General features: G+C 46.4%; 3 protein-coding genes across 3 annotated transcripts; 2 read left to right on the plus strand and 1 right to left on the minus strand.

Annotated features, from left to right (window-relative positions):
• Window positions 1–561: 561 nt before the first annotated feature.
• Window positions 562–3,484, minus strand: LOC145954908 (uncharacterized). The gene is made up of 2 exons (XM_083069596.1): window positions 2,718–3,484; window positions 562–1,591 (listed from the first exon to the last, which is right to left on the minus strand). The coding sequence occupies exons 1-2, from the start codon at window positions 3,482–3,484 to the stop codon at window positions 562–564; spliced, it is 1,797 nt and encodes a 598-aa protein (XP_082925722.1).
• A 2,736-nt stretch (window positions 3,485–6,220) lies between these two features.
• On the plus strand, window positions 6,221–9,533 carry LOC109792291 (C2 calcium/lipid-binding plant phosphoribosyltransferase family protein). Its single transcript, XM_020351686.3, has one exon. The coding sequence runs from the start codon at window positions 6,438–6,440 to the stop codon at window positions 9,384–9,386; it is 2,949 nt and encodes a 982-aa protein (XP_020207275.1). The 5' UTR covers window positions 6,221–6,437; the 3' UTR covers window positions 9,387–9,533.
• A 2,327-nt stretch (window positions 9,534–11,860) lies between these two features.
• LOC145954913 (uncharacterized) lies at window positions 11,861–12,904 on the plus strand. The gene has a single exon (XM_083069600.1). The coding sequence runs from the start codon at window positions 11,861–11,863 to the stop codon at window positions 12,902–12,904; it is 1,044 nt and encodes a 347-aa protein (XP_082925726.1).
• Window positions 12,905–17,958: the final 5,054 nt, after the last annotated feature.

Genomic DNA, 17,958 nt, shown 5'->3' on the forward strand with positions numbered 1-17,958 from the left:
CCTATAAATTCCTAAACACTACATTTGTAATCACTTTTGACATAAATGAGAATCAATCTTCAGATTTTTCTCTCAACTCAAGAGTCCAAAACCGTGAAGAATTTCTACTCTAAGAAATTCTCCAAAGTTCTTCAAACCTAAGCCTAGGTTCTTCAAGCTTCTCCATCCAAGAGAAGTAACCGAACCTCTAGCAAGACTTCTTCTCCATTGGAGTTGCTTCATGGAGCTTCAAAGAGTCCTTGAAGGTTTATCTCAAGAGCATATTCGGTCCTAAGCATGGAGCTATTGAAGAAATCTCAATCTACTTCAATTAGTTCCATCACCAGAGGCACCATCAACTAGGCGATCAATGTTGGGCAATGGATAGGCATCCTTCGCGCAAGCTTTGTTCAGATTAGTGTAGTCCGTGCACATTCGCCATTTCCCGTTTGCCTTCTTGACCATCACTACGTTGGCGAGCCATGTTGTATACTGGATCTCCCGAATGAACTTTGCTTCAAGTAATTTGACCACTTCCTTTTCAACAGCCAATTTTCTTTCGGTGCCCATTTTTCTCTTTCGTTAAGCTATTGGTTTCGCTTCTCGACAAACGAATAGCTTGTGACACATGATCTTTGGATCTATGCCTGGCATATCAGCGGACACCCACGCGAACAGATCTTTGTTTTTCTGAATGACCTTGCCTAATGCGTGGCGATCCCATTCAGGCAATCCGACCCCCAAGTAGGTGACTTGGAAAGTTTCTCGGCCGATTTGGAATGCAACTTTCTCTTCAATTGACTCGATTCGTTCTTCTTCGTTCATTCTTGGATCTAGATCCCAAGTTGAGGGCGTATCAGATGCTGAAGGGTTTACAACATGAACTCTCTTTGACTTCAATTGTTTTTCTTCAACAGGGGTTACTCGCAAGCTAGCGAAGTAACATTCTCGGGCTGCCTTTTGATCGACGTGAATTGTAAGGATTGTTCCTTTATCGGACGGAAACTTCATTTCCAAGTGTGACGTAGACACGATAGCACCCAACATGTTCAACGATGGCCGACCCAGAAGAATATTGTAGGACGTGTTAGCATGCACTACAATATACTTTACTTGGATCTCCTTATACTCTTGCTCATCATAATAGAAACGAGTAAAAAGTTTAATATATCCCCTAGTACTTACTCTTTCTCCCGAGAAGCCAACTAGGGAATCATCATATGGAATGAGCTCCTTCTCAGAGATGCCCAACTGCTTGAAGGTGTTCCAGTACAAAATGTCTGTTGAACTGCCCTGATCCACCAATGTCTTCTTCACTATGCAATTGTGGATTTCGACACTGATTACCATTGGGTCGTCTTGGACAAGGTCAATGCCCTGGAAATCGGCATTGGTGAAAGTTATACTGGGTAACCTCCGAGTAGGCTGTTTGTCGACAGCGTGGATTGACCGAACGGCCCGCAAATGTCTTTTCTGGGCTAAAGATGTTGGACCTCCTCCGGCAAACCCACCTGCAATCGTGTTAATGACACGCCGATGAGAAGTTACAGGTTCGTCTTTCTTATCCCGTGATCTGCTTCGTTCACGTCGACGCCCCTCATAACGGTCTTGTCTGTGTCGATCATTGATGGAACTAGGTTGAAGAATTGATGTTCAACCATGCTTCCATGCAAAGGACCGTGATGCTTCTTGAGGTAGACACCTTTAGAACTCTGAAATCTCCTTTGAAGAAGCTTCAATGGAGGAGAAGTCCTTGAAGGAGGTTCGGCCACTCCTTAAGCTTGTGAAGGAAGCTTGAGGAACCAAGCCAAAAGTAGAAGAACTTTGAGAGAATCCTTAGAGTGAGGGTTCTCTTCGGTTTTGGGACTCTTGAGTGAGAGAGAAAATCAGATTTCTATTCTCAATTTGTTCAAAAGTGAGTACAAGAGTAGGAAAATCAAATATATAGGGGAAGGTAGCTTGTAGGAGAAACTAACCTTAACCATGGTTCACTAGGAACCATGGTAGGTTAATTTAAACTCCCACGGTTTAGCTAGCTTTTAGGAGAAGCTAACCTTGACCATGGTTCACTTAAGAACCATGGTAAGGTGAGCTAACCTTACTTGAGTTTAGAAGCTTGCAAGACAAGCTTCAAAACTCAAGAAGGAAACTTAGAAATTTCGGCCAAGTGAGAACTAGTAAGCTAGGCGGCCTTGAACCAAAATTGCTCCATGAATTATTTTAAAAATCTTTGATTTGGTTTAGTTAGGTTCATCATATGATGATGAGACCTAGCTAAATTAAATCTATGAAAAATTAGGAGCAAAATGAGTCCAATATGTAAAATTTTGCCTAGGCCCAACTCAGGCCCAATTTCTAAGCACACCCTCAAGCATTGCTAAATGTCACCCCCTTTTCCCTACTGAAAAAATACAAAATGAAAGTATCAACTAAGGAGGTTAAATGGAGTTAAACTCTCCAAGTAACCTACCTCAAAATCAATATACAAACACTAAGATAAGCAAATAGAGTGCCTCACAAATACAAAGGCAAAAATGACCTATACAAAAGACTATGTATAAACTGTACAATGTATACAAATAGAACTAGGCATTCTCTTCATGATAGAGCATTCCAAGTGAAGATTACCTTGGGCTTGACAAGCCCACTAGTCTTCTCAAGGTCCAACTCTTCCTGTATTCTTCTAGCCATAGCTCTGGTCACTGGGCCCTTGGCCCATGATCTATCAATCATGGTGCCGAGGTTGATGTGCAGGTCGAGAATGCGATGAATTTGGCCGATCAACAATGTTCTGAAGTTGGCCTTGCTTGATTAAATCCTCAATTTTATCCTTCAGGGCAGCACATTCCTCAGTGGAGTGACCGCGATTACGGTGATACCTGCAAGATTTGCTGGTATCAGCGCGTGGTGGAGTGGAAGCTCTCTTTGGCACTGCTAGCACTTCGGACGAAAGGGCTTGTTCCAGCACTGCTGCCCTACTGGCATTCAAGGGTGTGTAATGAGAGTATTTTGGCCCCCGAATGGGTCGATCTCTTAGTGTGATTTCTTTGCCTCGGCCCCTGAATGGTTGCTCTGCTTGTTTTTCTGCCTTACCCACTGGTTCAGCTCGGGCTTGATTACGAAATTCCGTCAACTCTTCCATTTGCATATACTTATCAAGTCTCCTTCGTAGATCATTCATGTCCGAAAGGGGTTTCTTACAAAGGCTATTAACGAATGGTCCGGACTTTAAAGTCGTTGTGAGGTGATGGAGAGCTACGGCTAGATTGAGGTCTCGGATCTCCAAGATTGCCTTGTTGAACCGATCCATAAAAGTCTGAAGGGACTCCTTCTTGTCCTGCCGAAGACCAACTAGTGATAAAGACGTCAAGTTGTGAGGACGACTTGTTGCAAATTGGATGGTGAATTGCGATGACAAAGTGTTAAACGAGTCAATGGAGTTGGGAGGGAGCCTAGTGAACCAACTTAGAGCCCTGCTTTGAGGGATGTCGGGAAGATCCGGCATAACGCTGCATCGTCGGTATTACTCAACGTTACCTGTGTCAGAAAAACATCAAGATGTTCGTCAGGATCAGTGGTACCGTCATACTTATCAATAGGCAAAGACTTCCAATTGTCCATCAGGGGGAGTTGCATGATGTCGGGGGTGAAAGGGTGACGATGCGATCCAACGGTGGCCAAGTCTGCAGGACGACCCACGGTAGGTTGAGCCGAGGGGAATTTCAGGGGAGTCGCCGCCAAGGCATGAGGGGCAGAGGTGTGGACCCCATGAGACCGATAGGATCCCTGAGTTGTGGTGTTAGTCGGCTGAGTGGGCCTCGATGAAGGATCTTCGTTCTTCAGTGCAGCGTTTTCGGCTCTTAAAGCCGACAGTTCCTTTGCGTCCTTCTCCCGTTGCTGCTTCATTGCCTCCATTTCTTGTTTTAATAGCCGAACGGCTTCGGAAAGATCCGTTTCGTCGACTACCTCAACATGTTCTTCCTCTTCGATTTGGTGGTCCTGTCTGAAGGGCACACTGGTAATTCTTCTCGTACTCTAAGGGCCGAACGAGTGTTCCAAGCGAATATTCCGGTGAGGGGAGGTACCTGCAAAAGGCACTCCGACGCTCAAGTCAGGACAAAGCACAGATATCGATAGTAATTAATGAACAGTGACGTTATCTCGTGACATACGCTATTTATACTGACATTTATGGGCCCGGATTCCCATGGGCCCTACAACAGGATTACCAGATTAGGTAATATGCCTCTAATCGGCTTATTGGTGTGATTAGCTCTTAATCCTTGATTACGGGCTAATTCTTAGCTCTTATTAGTAAGAATCTTGTACCTATGGACATTTGGTGGCCGAACGGCAATCGGCCACCTGATTCGACCATTTGGGTGCTGATTGGGTATCGGCCATCAAGTGGCCAAATGGCCGAACCAGGTGGCCGAATGGTTTTACTAGTACAAATACATTTTATCTTAGCCATTAGATTATATCCGACCGTTAATAATAACGTGACCATGCATGAGGGGGTCACAATTTTCCAAATCCATCTTAAACACTGCTGAACATTAAATTGAAACTCAGCATGCAACTCCATTTAAGCCAAATGGTACTAATTAATTAAATAGCAGGGCGTGCATCTTGTCAGTGCCGTACAATATAGCGGTTAATGGCTTCAGAACTTCTTTCTTTAATGCTTTCTTCTACTAATTGCCCCATCGAGAAAGCTATATATCATGCAACACACAGAAACAAAGCAACGTTCACATTTGCTGAGTGCTGCTGCAAGTGGGCTTCTTATCATCATTATCAAAACAATGAACAAGGCAATGCGAGCAAAACCAAAAATAAAATAAAACATGCAAACAAATAAAGAATCATATAGAGGAACTGAGTTTCATGAGTATCTTTGTCTACACTATTATTTAATTATAGACAATATCCTGAGATTGATTTCGCTGACTCACACACCAAGCATGCACGTGGTACTGTGATAAAAATCTCCAAAATTAACCAAGTTACCCAACATTTTTGGAGGTTACTTATGTTGGCTCTTTTCTTATCTAATTTAACTGCAGTTAATACCAAGATGAACTAAGGAACTAAGCACATATATATAATTAATGTTGAATTCATAGTCGAATTATTAAATAGTATCTAAATTTAATCTTTAAAAAATAATTTTTATTTAAATTTTATTAATCTTTTAATTAAATTAAATTAGTCTAAAGTAAAATCTTATCATATTTATTCGAAAAAAAAAAACGAGGCTGAAATGACCATGAAGCAGCCTTTGAACCACTAGTGGTGCACTACAGCCAGCACTTGTAATGCAAGAAGAATGACACGAAAACTAACAAAGTGAAAAGCAAAAAATAAAAAGCAGATAAAAAGGACAAAAATGAGTAGTGCGTGCCTGCTCCGGTGAATGTTTTCCACCAAATGCATACAGCATTTTCATCTCCAACGCTTTTAGCATGATCACAATAAAATAAAATAATGATAAAACTTGATTGTCTTTAACCAATATTAGAGTTGATTTTAGTACACAAATATGTATTAATAATTTTTAAATGGTTAAACAATAAGAAATTATCTTTATACCAGCATAATTGAAGTAATCCATTTTTTCAAAAAAATAAAATATAAATAAGAGATTAATTAATAAGTTAAATAAGAAATGAAATTATATAATCATTTTAAAATTAGACTTTATTTATAATTAGTGAAATAGTTTTGTTATATAGAATTAAATCATAAATCATATATTCATTATAGGTATATAGTTCATAATATTAATTAAATAACAAATTGGTCCAAGAATATTAAAAAAAAAAGTGAATATCACTATTATAATAGTTATAAATTATAGACAATTTTTAAATAACTATTATAAAAATTCACAACTTTTCAGGAATTACAACGTTTAGTTGAGTTTAACCATGACTATGAAGGTGTATTTTAATGTGAATTTTCCTTACACGAGTTATTGAAGTAAAACTGAGTCAAAAATAAAAGTAACTGATGTAAAACTTCTTCTTCAAAAAAAAAAAACTAACTAACTCTTGACGGTCAAAAAACTGAAGGAAAACAATTATACCATGAAACTTCAGGAAGTTACACACTTAATATTACGGAAATGCCCAGACCCAAACAGAAGTTATAGAATAGCAACGACTCGTAATTCACTCTCACGCACAGCAGCACCCAGCACGCTGACTCTCTCTCAGTTATCACACGTTCTTTCCTCAAGATTCCGCCACGTGGCACTCTTGTCCTACGTGTACCCGCTCCTCGACTTCGCTTTATAACCCTCTCCGCCTCTCATGTAACACTCATTTTCACTGTTCCACCAAACCTAACGAATAAGAGAAAGAAAACGCTGATACTAACGCACAAAGAAGAAAATAAACACTAAGCCCCTCCGTTTCCCTCTGTTTTGCTCCTTTCTCTCGCGAGACTCACCGATGGCGGAAGGTTCTGGAAGGAAGCTGATGGTGGAGGTTTGCAATGCGAAGAACCTCATGCCCAAGGACGGCCAAGGAACCGCGAGCGCTTACGCGATCGTGGATTTCGACGGCCAGCGGCGGCGAACCAAGACCAAATCCAGAGATCTCAATCCTCAATGGGACGAGACGCTCGAGTTCGTGGTCCACGATAGAGACTCCATGGCTTCGGAGACGCTCGAGGTGAATCTCTACAACGATAAGAAGGCAGGGAAACGAAGCACTTTTCTCGGAAAAGTTAAAATATCCGGAAGCATGTTTGTGAAGTCAGGTTCAGAAGCGGTTGTGTTTTATCCGTTAGAGAAGAGGAGCGTCTTCTCTCAGATCAAAGGAGAGCTCGGTCTCAAGGTGTGGTTCGTCGACGAAGATCACCCGGAAACAGAGAACGCCGCAGAGGAGAAAGCGGAGCCAGCGCCGTCGGCGGAGGAGAAGCAACCGGAGAATCCGGTTGAAGAAGATAAGGCTAAGGCAGAGGAAAAGAAAGAAGACAAGGAAAAGCCTAAAGAAGAATCTAAAGAAGAAGAAAAACCGAAGGAGGAGGCTGCGGCGGAGGCGGCGCCGCCTCCGCCGGAGGTGGAGAATCCACCGGTTGCGCAGACGGAGAGGCCGAAGGTGTTGAAGGAGAAGCACGGCGAAGTGCAAAAGCGTGCGGATCTGAACGTAAGCGATCACGAACTGCGTTCTCTGAGCGGCGATCGTAGCCGCAGCGCTTACGACCTCGTGGATCGCATGCCGTTTTTATACGTTCGTGTGGTGAAGGCGAAGCGAGCGAAAGCGGACACCGGTTCGACCGTTTACTCGAAGCTTGTGATTGGGACTCACAGTGTGAAGACCAAAAGCGAGAGTGAAGGCAAAGACTGGGATCAGGTTTTCGCCTTCGATAAAGAGGGCCTGAATTCGACGTCGTTGGAGGTTTCCGTTTGGTCAGAGGAGGTAAAAGAAGGGGACGAGAAAAGCGAGAGTTGTCTTGGAACGGTGTCGTTTGACCTGCAGGAAGTGCCTAAGAGAGTTCCACCGGATAGTCCTCTGGCTCCGCAGTGGTACACTTTGGAATCTGAAAACTCGCCGGGAAATGACGTCATGCTCGCCGTTTGGATCGGGACTCAGGCCGATGAGGCTTTTCAGGAGGCTTGGCAGTCGGATTCCGGCGGGTTGATACCGGAGACCCGAGCTAAAGTGTATCTTTCTCCCAAGCTTTGGTATCTGAGACTAACGGTCATCCAAACCCAAGACTTGCAGCTAGGTTCGGGAGCCGAGGCTAAGGTTCGGAATCCGGAGCTTTACGTTAAGGCTCAGCTCGGCCCACAGGTTTTTAAAACAGGAAGAACCTCACCCGGCTTGGCTAACCCAACGTGGAACGAGGACCTCGTGTTCGTAGCAGCCGAGCCGTTTGAGCCGTTTTTGGTTTTATCATTGGAGGACGTGTCAAATTCTAAAAATGTGGGCCAGGCTAAGGTCCACGTGTCATCCATCGAGCGGAGAACAGACGATCGAACGGAAGCAAAGTCAAGGTGGTTCAACTTATCCAGCGAAGACGAGAGCCGTTCTTACACAGGTAGGATCCACGTTCGAGTTTGCCTGGAGGGAGGATATCACGTGATAGACGAAGCCGCTCACGTGACCAGCGACGTTCGGGCCTCCGCCAAGCAACTCACGAAGCCACCAATTGGTTTGCTCGAGGTTGGTATTCGCGGCGCGACCAACCTTCTCCCGGTGAAGACCAAGGACGGGACACGTGGCACCACTGACGCTTACGTGGTGGCCAAATACGGACCCAAGTGGGTCCGAACCCGAACCATCATGGACCGGTTCAACCCGCGGTGGAACGAACAATACACGTGGGATGTTTACGATCCTTGCACTGTGCTCACCATTGGAGTGTTTGATAACGGAAGATACAAGCGGGGGGAAGATGGAAACCCTAATAGAGATTGCAGAGTGGGGAAAATTCGTGTGCGGTTGTCCACACTGGACACCAACCGGGTCTACGTAAACTCGTACTCTTTAGTCGTTTTGCTGCCAGGTGGCGCTAAGAGAATGGGAGAGATAGAGATTGCAGTGAGATTTTCATGCTCCTCGTGGTTGAGTCTAATGCAGGCCTATGCAAACCCAATTCTACCAAGAATGCACTATGTCCGCCCGTTCGGCCCGGCCCAACAAGACATCTTACGCCAAACGGCTATGAGGATAGTAACAGCTAGGCTTGCCCGGTCTGAACCGGCCTTAGGGAAGGAAGTGGTTCAGTTCATGCTGGACTCCGACACGCACGTGTGGAGCATGCGGCGGAGCAAGGCGAACTGGTTCAGAGTGGTGGGATGCTTGTCACGTGCGGCGACGCTGCTGCCTTGGGTGGACGGGATTCGCACGTGGGTGCACCCTCCCACTACCGTTCTGGTGCACGTGCTGCTTGCAGCTATAGTTCTTTGTCCCTACCTAGTGCTCCCCACTGTGTTCATGTACGCGTTCTTGATTTTACTGTTGAGGTTTCGTTACCGACAGAGGGTGCCGCAGAACATGGATCCGAGGATGTCGTACGTGGACATGGTGAGCCTGGACGAGCTGGACGAGGAGTTGGACGGGTTTCCGACGACGCGGCCGGCGGAAGTGGTGCGGATCAGGTACGACAGGGTGCGGGCGCTTGCGGGGCGGGCGCAGACGCTGCTGGGTGACGTGGCGGCGCAGGGGGAGCGCCTGGAGGCGCTCTTCAGCTGGCGGGACCCACGTGCCACGGGGATATTCGCGGTGCTGTGTTTGGTTATGTCGTTGCTCTTCTACGCGGTGCCGTTTAGGGGCTTTGTGTTGGTCGCTGGGTTCTATTACCTGCGCCACCCGAGATTCCGAAACGACATGCCGTCTATCACTGCTAACTTTTTCCGGCGACTTCCCTCGTTTGCTGATCAGATTATGTGATAAACATTAATATTTTATGTTTTATGTTACTATAGTTAGTTTGTAGGGAGATTTATTTTATAATTTTTATGGGTTTTTTTTTTATATACTTTTTGTAAGAATTTAAATCTTATCTATTTATTGATTCGTTTATTTATTGCATGGTTATCGGTTTGTGTCAATTTGGGAAAGATTTCTAGGAAACACAAACATGGCTTAAAGTGAGCAGAAAGTAGGCTCCAAAAGTGAACGAAAAGTTACCGTTGAAACAGTGGAAAAAGGATGAAAGTGAGCCACCCACGACCTTTGATGAATGGAAGAATTTAGGACCGTTGATTCAGGATACTTGAAGCCTAAGTAAATGCAGCCATTACCAATATTGGAGAGACTTAGCTGTGTAATTGACCGTTTGTGCATATCACTTTTTTGTTTTTTTCTTCCTAATTAAATATCACTATTTTTATGTCAAGTATTTGAAGTTTTTTACGTCATAAATGAAGCCGACATGGGAGACGTAAATTTATGTCGGCTTTGACAGTCAACGATTTATGTCAGATATTTAGATAGCCTGATGTAAAAAGGGGCATAAAACACGCCAAAATTTATGTCGGATAATACCATGTCCGACGTAAATTTACGTCGGTCAATGCAAGGCCTGACGTAAATTTACGTCGGACATGATCTTATTCGACGTAAATTCTAGGGTTTTTTTTTTCAAAAACGTTTTTAATTTTTGATATACTCAACACCTGCATATATAATCAAACTTAAACCAGACAGTCCAGAATAGAAATTCAAATTATAAAATCCTATTATCCTAAAAAAGCTATAAAACATATGTTTGTCAATGCTATCTAACTAACTAAACTAACTAACTGTCAAACTAGAAACATAATATCTAACTAACTAAACTTAATTAAAAATCTAACTATTATATACTTTGAAGAAAAAAAGATGTCCATTGTTCTCTTATCTTGATGATCTCATCTTCAAGCAATGGAGATGGATCTTGAAAGACCTGAAACATTAATTTAAGTATTGTACTATCGTACTTCGAATCCGGGCTCCCAACCCGGATTGGCAACGCAAGGCAACCTCGAACGCGAGTTGGACGACATCAGCCCGACATTTGAGTAAATCGCAACTGAATCCCTGGGATCCTGTCCTAGACGGGCTCCCCAACTCAATCATATTATTATTATATAATATCATAACATATCTTATCTCAGGCCCAAAGCCAAAGGAAAACCTAAACTACTCCAAGGTACGTGCATTATATATACAAGACTATTATTCATACAAACCCTAACTTTGGCATCGGAGTCTCTTTTGCAGGTACCTCCCCCATCTTGGAGCACCTACACATCAGCAAAGGAGGCTCACCGATCTTACTGGACGGATCACCTCTACGACCAAAATCCGGTAAGAACATTTGGCGCCCACCGTGGGGCCGATCAAGACAGCTCTTATCGGCCACCTGCATGGTTTCTACTAGAAGCCATATCAGACGAGCGACAGACGATGCGAGCCACTCAATCACCATGGACAGCAACGCTGCAACCCTAAGGCGGCTGATCGACCAAGTCGAGCAGATGCGACAACAGCACGACGCCGACCTTCAAAATATGTGCACCCAGCACGAAAACGACCTTGCCGCGATGCGGACCGCTAATGAAGCAGAACTCGCAGCGTTACGTGCCGAGAATGAGCGCATTCGCGCCCAGCTCCCTCGACACCACTCCGATCAACCTCCACACGAGAGCGACACTCATGAGGAAGAGGCACATTCAGCCTCCCAATCCCGGGCGACGACCAAGGCACCAACTTCACGGCCTGCCACGCACTGATCTCGCGCATCGACGCACAAATCAGGGCAGGGTACCAGCAGAGCCCCCACTCATGTCTCCGAGGGCCAAGAACCTTTCCGCCGTCATCCTTTTGTGGACGACATCATGGAGACCCCATTGCCCCACGGGTGGAAGCCCCTCCACCTCGACCGCTACGACGGCACAACGGACCCCGATGAGCACATCGACTCATATACAACCCAGGTAAACCTCTACACTAACAGTGACGCTATATTGTGTAGGGTTTTTCCGACCTAGCTCAAGGGACCTGCGCTTCATTGGTACACCCAACTACCCGCCGGATCCATCGACAGTTTTGGCACCCTAGTACGGCGATTCATGGCACAGTACACCACCAGCCGACCTCACCATACAACCTCGCCCGCCTTGGCCAACCTCAGGCAGAACGACGACGAACCTCTGCGAGCTTTCATGGAACGCTTTTCCAGCATCTCGGTGAGAATCTGGAACTTGAACCCCGAGGTCACCCTGAACGCCATGCTCATGGCACTCAAACCCGGGTCATTCGTTGACAGCCTATGTCGTGACGCCTCCCGCGATATGGACGAACTGCGCGCCCGCGCCGCCGGCTACATCCAGATGGAAGAGCACGCGGCCTTCCGTGACCAGGTTCGCGGAAAAGGTCCCATGAAACCAGAACAGGGCCACAAAGACAAGGTAAAAGTCAATAATGACACCCAATTCAAGAAGTCAGCCAGAGCAAATAGAGGCGGGAGGTATGACTTCTACACTCCCCTGAACGCCCCGAGAGTCCACATCCTGGAAGAAGCCAACAACAATAACCTACTAGCCCTTCCGCCACCCGGCCACACGCCCAACAGCGCCGACAAGTCCAAGCACTGTCGGTACCACAGGAACTATGGCCACACCACGGAGGAATGTTGCACGCTCCGGGATCGCATCGAAGAACTCATCCAGGCAGGCCACCTTGGCCAGTACGTCCAACGAAAGCAAAGTCACCGAGGTGGCTCTGGAGGCCGGGGACGAGGAAGAGGCCGCGGGTCAGGAGCTCGCACAAAACTACCCATAGGGTCCCAGCAACATGCTAGTGGCGCAGTTCAGGCCAAAATAAGTCAGGAGACAGAATCAGCCCCCTTGCGGGGAGTAATCAACACAATTGCAGGCGGCTTCGCTGGAGGAGGCGCCAGCAGCTCAGCCTGGAAAAGGCACCTTCGAAGTATCAACTGCGCCCACTCTACCGCTTCGATCTCGTACAAGAGCTCGCCGCTGATCTCTTTTTCCGACGAGGACTATGTAGGCATTAGCCCTAACCAACATGATCCCATGGTCATCGTAGTGGAGGTCGCCAACTGGGAAGTACAAAAGACACTCATCGACCAAGGAAGCTTGGCCGACGTCCTGTACTGGCCAACGTTCCTCAGGCTAGACGTCCCTCATTCTCTCATCCAACCACACATAGAGCACCTAGTCAGCTTTGCAGGCAAACGGGTTCACACCCGCGGATACGTGGACCTGCTGACAACCTTCGAAGTACCCCTAGATGCAAGGAGGATCTTGGTTCGATACCTCCTAGTGGAAGCCAACACCTCCTACAACATCATCACCGGGAGGCCGACCCTGAATCATCTCGGCGCGGTGGTATCCACTCCGCACCTCATCATGAAATTCCCAGGGAGCGACGGCAAGATCATCTCTGTCAAAGCAAATTAGAAGACAGCTCGGCAATGCTACGCCGAAAGTCTAAGGATTTCCTCGTCCGGCATAGAGAGCAAGGGGGATTCCCCCACCGTAACCCACTAGATTCCGTTCTTCTTTAATGTACGAACAAAGTTGTGCACTCTTTTCCCGCCTCAGTCCCAGACTAAGAGGGTTTTTAACAAGGCACACAAAAACAATCAATAAAATTATAAGTTTTGCTCAATCCATTTCCTTACCTATTGCTTTCGTAAAAATCAAAATTGAACTAGCCTCTTTCGCGATTATCCGAGGTCGAGTCCGAACCTCCCTAAAAATCCGAGGTTGAGTACGAAACTAGGTACTCTCGTCAAAGGTCGAATTCCTAAAAATTCGGGGTCGAGTACGAAACCCGGTACTCTCGTCAAAGGTCGAATTCAAACCCAACTATGTCATTTATTTCAAAATGAGGTCAAGTACGAAACTCGATATCCTTACTCAAAGGTCGAATTCGAACCTTAATTATGTCGTTTATTTCAAAGTGAGGTTGAGTACGAACCTCAAACATGTAAATCCGGGGTCGAGTACGAACCTCGATATTCTCAATTAAAGGTCGAATTTGAACCTTAATTACGTCATTTATTCCAAAGTGAGGTCGAGTACGAACCTCGATATTCTTACTCAAAGGTCGAATTCGAACCTTAATTATGTTGTTTATTTCAAAGTGAGGTCGAGTACGAACCTCAAACATGTAAATCCGGGGTCGAGTACGAACCTCGACATTCTCAATTAAAGGTCGAATTCGAACCTTAATTATGTCGTTTATTTCAAAGTGAGGTCGAGTACGAACCTCAAACATGTAAATCCGGGGTCGAGTACGAACCTCGATATTCTCAATTAAAGGTCAAATTCGAACCTTAATTATGTCGTTTATTTCAAAGTGAGGTCGAGCACGAACCTCGATATTCTTACTCAAAGGTCGAATTCGAACCTTAATTATGTCGTTTATTTCAAAGTGAGGTCGAGTACGAACCTCAAACATGTAAATCCGGGGTCGAGTACGAACCTCGATATTCTCAATTAAAGGTCGAATTCGAACCTTAATTATGTCGTTTATTTCAAAGTGAGGTCGAGTACGAACCTCAATATTCTTACTCAAAGGTCGAATTTGAACCTTAATTATGTCGTTTATTTCAAAGTGACGAGTACGAACCTCAAACATGTAAATCCGGGGTCGAGTACGAACCTTGACATTCTCAATTAAAGGTCGAATTCGAACCTTAATTATGTCATTTATTTCAAAGTAAGGTCGAGTACGAACCTCAAACACGTAAATCCGGGGTCGAGTACGAACCTCGATATTCTCACTTAAAGGTCGAATTCGAACCTTAATTACGTCGTTCATTTCAAAGTAAGGTCGAGTACGAACCTCGATATTCTCACTTAAAGGTCGAATTCGAACCTTAATTACGTCGTTCATTTCAAAGTAAGGTCGAGTACGAACCTCGATATTCTCACTTAAAGGTACCTTAATTATGTCGTTTATTTCAAAGTGAGGTCGAGTACGAACCTCAAACACGTAAATTCGGGGTCAAGCACGAACCTCGATATTCTCACTTAATGGTCGAATTCGAACCTTCATCCCATCGTTTATCTCAAATTAAGGTCGAGCACGAACCTTAAAAATGATTATCCGGGGTCAAGTCTGAACCTCACCACGCATATTCGAAACAATACTGCAAGATCGGACACAAAATTTAACCCAGCAACGAGTCGAACTCTCGCAACGTGTCGCTTAGCGAAAACTAAAGTCGAATCCGAATCTCGACACGATCAAAATGAGCTACATAACAAAAGCACAAGGCCAAAAACAGACCCCAATACCTTCACTCAAGGTCAGGGCTGAATCTCGATAATTTCAATTCATCTAAATCGGAGATCGAGTACGAGCCTCATCAACTGAGGTCTGATACAAGCCTCGGCATCCGAAGTCAAAACATGAACCCCGACGCTCTCGTTACGGGGCGAGTCTGAACCTCAACTAAATCACTTTACTCAAAGCTGAGGACGACTTCGAACCTTAGCTCAATCATTTCACTCAAATTGGAGGTCGAGTACGAACCCCAGGTGTGCAAGTTAAGGCCGAGTACGAGCCCTAACTAAAATCACTTCATCAGTGTCAAGATCAAATTCGAACCTCAATTCATTGGCTTCACCCAGATTGAAGGTCAAACTCGAACCTCCACAAAAACCTAAGGCCGAGTCCGAACCTCGTGTCATTAAGATCAAATCTGAACCCTCATGAAAATTTCAGAGAACGCATACAACAGACATCAAAATACGTACACAAAGGGAATCAAGAACGAGCGCAGCTCGATCGTTTCCCTCAAAGATGAGGTCAGATTCGAACTCCGACACCCTCACCTAAGATCGGATACAAAGCCTAACATATCAACCTAACAACGAGTCCGAACTCTCACCACGGATCACTCAACAAAAAACCTAGACCAAGTCTAAAGCACACCATGGACATCAGACATAGGTCTTAGAACGCGCAAGTGTCAAAAAATCAGACGCAGTCGCAAGCGAAGAAAAAACACATATATCATTTAAGACAAGTTCTCAAGGTGCAATACATAAATTCGAGAAAAAGAAACAAAAAACAACTAAGCTATTACAAAGGCAGCCTAGGCGGAGGCATTCTCGCTAGAACTATCGTTGACATCGTCCTCCTGAACCAGCCTCCTAAAGCGGACCACCTTCTCCACATGCAAGGAGGAGAAGTCAAACCCGGGAGCAAGAAGCCGTGCCTGACGGGTAGCCTTCTGAAAACCTCTCTTGTGCTCTGCCACGACGGAGCGTTCGACCTCCGCGAGCCTCCCCTCCACGGCCGCCTTCCCCGCTGCCAGCTCCGCAAGCTCCGCCCTCAAGGAGGCTATCTTGTCCTCCCGGCCACCAAGAACGACCTCGTTACGGAGGCGCTCCTCAGCCGCCGCCGCCAAATTTCCTTTAAGAGAGGTCACAACATCCTCCAAAGCCCGCATCTGGTCACGGGAAGATGTCACCTCGTCCTCCAGAGAGCGGGCGCGACCCCCGCGAAAAGGCGACAAGCCCCTGCAGCTCGCCCACCTGAGAGGCATAGTTCTCATTCAAGCGCAAGGCAATCTCGAGAGACTTCTGCACCCGTGCGAGGTCACCACACGTAGATCGGAGCTCGACCTCCCGCTGTTTTGCCTCATCAAGAGCTGCGCTAAGGGCTTTATTATCCTCCCTCAGGATCTTGTTCGCCTCCTTCCAAGGTTGAAGTCGACCCCTCAACTTGACCAGATCCTCTTGCTGCTTGGCCAAGTCCTCTCGCAGCTGGCCCCACTTAGGCTTCCAATGGCTCATGATGCCCATAACTCTCTACAGCATGACCTGGGCAGCATCAAAACTGTCCTCAAGACCGACCCCGTCAATCAATCCCCGATCCTCGGAGCTCAGCGAACCCTGAGGGAAGAACCTCTCCGCGGTTACCCCCGCGCTCCACAACGAATCCATGTCGGCGGAGGCGCTCACATGGTCCAACCTCACCTTGTCAATACCCTTCCCGAAGCGGTGAGATAGGTACTGGGTCCGGGGAAGCCCCTACGACGAGCCCGCCGGCGGTGCCGAAGCTGCAGCAGAGGCCGACGCTCCCTGCTCAGCATCCGGAAAGTCCACATCAGGAACCTCCGACCTCACCTGCAAAAACCAGTCCCATGTCAAAGAAAAACAAGGCAACATACGGGAAACCATAGAAACCAATAGACAAACACTACCTACCTCAACAACATGAATAACTTGCTCGGTGGCTGGAACCTCCCCAGCAGCCCGCGTCGCCGCCCCGACGGCATTTCCTACCTGCAAAAAATGACCCCAGGTCAAGCAACCAGAAAGTATAATAGTAGGCAATCGAAAAACCCAAGAAACAAGATACTCACCACGTCGGCCACTCGAGCAACTTGCTCAGCAGCCTGGCCACCTACCTCGGCGGCTGGCACAGCAGGCCCGACACTTTGAGCCGCCTCCCCCATAACTAATGGGGGAGCCTCCTTGGCTGGAGGACTCTCGGTGAGATCCACCGCGTCTACAACCCTAGCGGTTGCCTCCTCGGCATCGTGAGGGGCGGAGGTCCCCCCGACCTCTTTCTCCCCCCTTTTCCTTTTTCGGTGTGTCTTCAGGGGGGCGGCATCCTCCTCTAGGAGCTCGGGAATCTCGAGCTCAATAATATTGTAGCGGTGCTTAAGCTCACGCCACAAGTTCTTTCCCATAATGCCTGAAGACAAGAAACAGAAACACATCAGTAAAAGGCAACTACACAAGCCCTAGCAATCTACTAAAACGCGCAATACTCACTCTCTAGGCCCCTCCGGGGCCGTCACCTTCAGGTCACCCAAACTGTGAAACCTAGACGGTTTGGGACACCAATAAAAAGGAAACCTCGGTAGACCACCGAAGTAGAACACCTTGTCTTCCAAAGGGTCAACACCCACAAGGGCGACCCGAAAAAACTCTTGCTTGAAATTCTTATACGATTGGGAGTAGGGAGTAAACAAACCCCCATCCCTACTCCCACTCAAAGACAAAATGCCATAAGGCGGAGCGCCTATCTTCAACTGGTAAAAATGAAGAAAGACGCGAAGAGACACCTCTATCCCCAAAACTGTACACAGGACCTGAAAAGCCCTCAAAAAACCCCAACTATTGGGATGCAACTGGCAAGGAGCCGAGTTGATAAAATTCAAAAAATCACACTCGAACTGAGTGAAGGGAAGACAGACACCTAGATCCCTAAAAAAGCATTGGTACATATAGAAATGGGGGGGATCAGTAGACCTCCCCATATACACACCCTCATCGGCCTGACAAGGCTCAAGCCGAATCATATGGGAGATGGAAGAATCGCAAACCCTATGCGTCCTCCGAAACGCATTTACTTCGAGAAAAGATTGAAAAGTGCTCTGAACCTCAGCCACCTCGCATTTTACCCAGTCGTAACCAGGGACGCTTGGCTCCGGGCCCCTAAGCGGCGGCGGGTCTTTCTTCTCAACAGTGACCCTTCCAGCGGC

This window comes from Cajanus cajan, chromosome 1, assembly GCF_000230855.2.
Source record: "Cajanus cajan strain Asha chromosome 1, NIPB_CcT2T_4, whole genome shotgun sequence".
NCBI lineage: Eukaryota > Viridiplantae > Streptophyta > Magnoliopsida > Fabales > Fabaceae > Cajanus > Cajanus cajan.

Coding starts and splice junctions, on each gene's coding strand:
- LOC145954913 (XM_083069600.1), top strand. CDS start 11,861: ATGAAACCAGAACAGGGCCACAAAGACAAGGTAAAAGTCAATAATGAC.
- LOC145954908 (XM_083069596.1), bottom strand. CDS start 3,484: ATGCCGGATCTTCCCGACATCCCTCAAAGCAGGGCTCTAAGTTGGTTC. Junction 1,592..2,717: donor CGACCTGCACATCAACCTCG/GCACCATGATTG, acceptor TGATCGACACAG/ACAAGACCGTTATGAGGGGC.
- LOC109792291 (XM_020351686.3), top strand. CDS start 6,438: ATGGCGGAAGGTTCTGGAAGGAAGCTGATGGTGGAGGTTTGCAATGCG.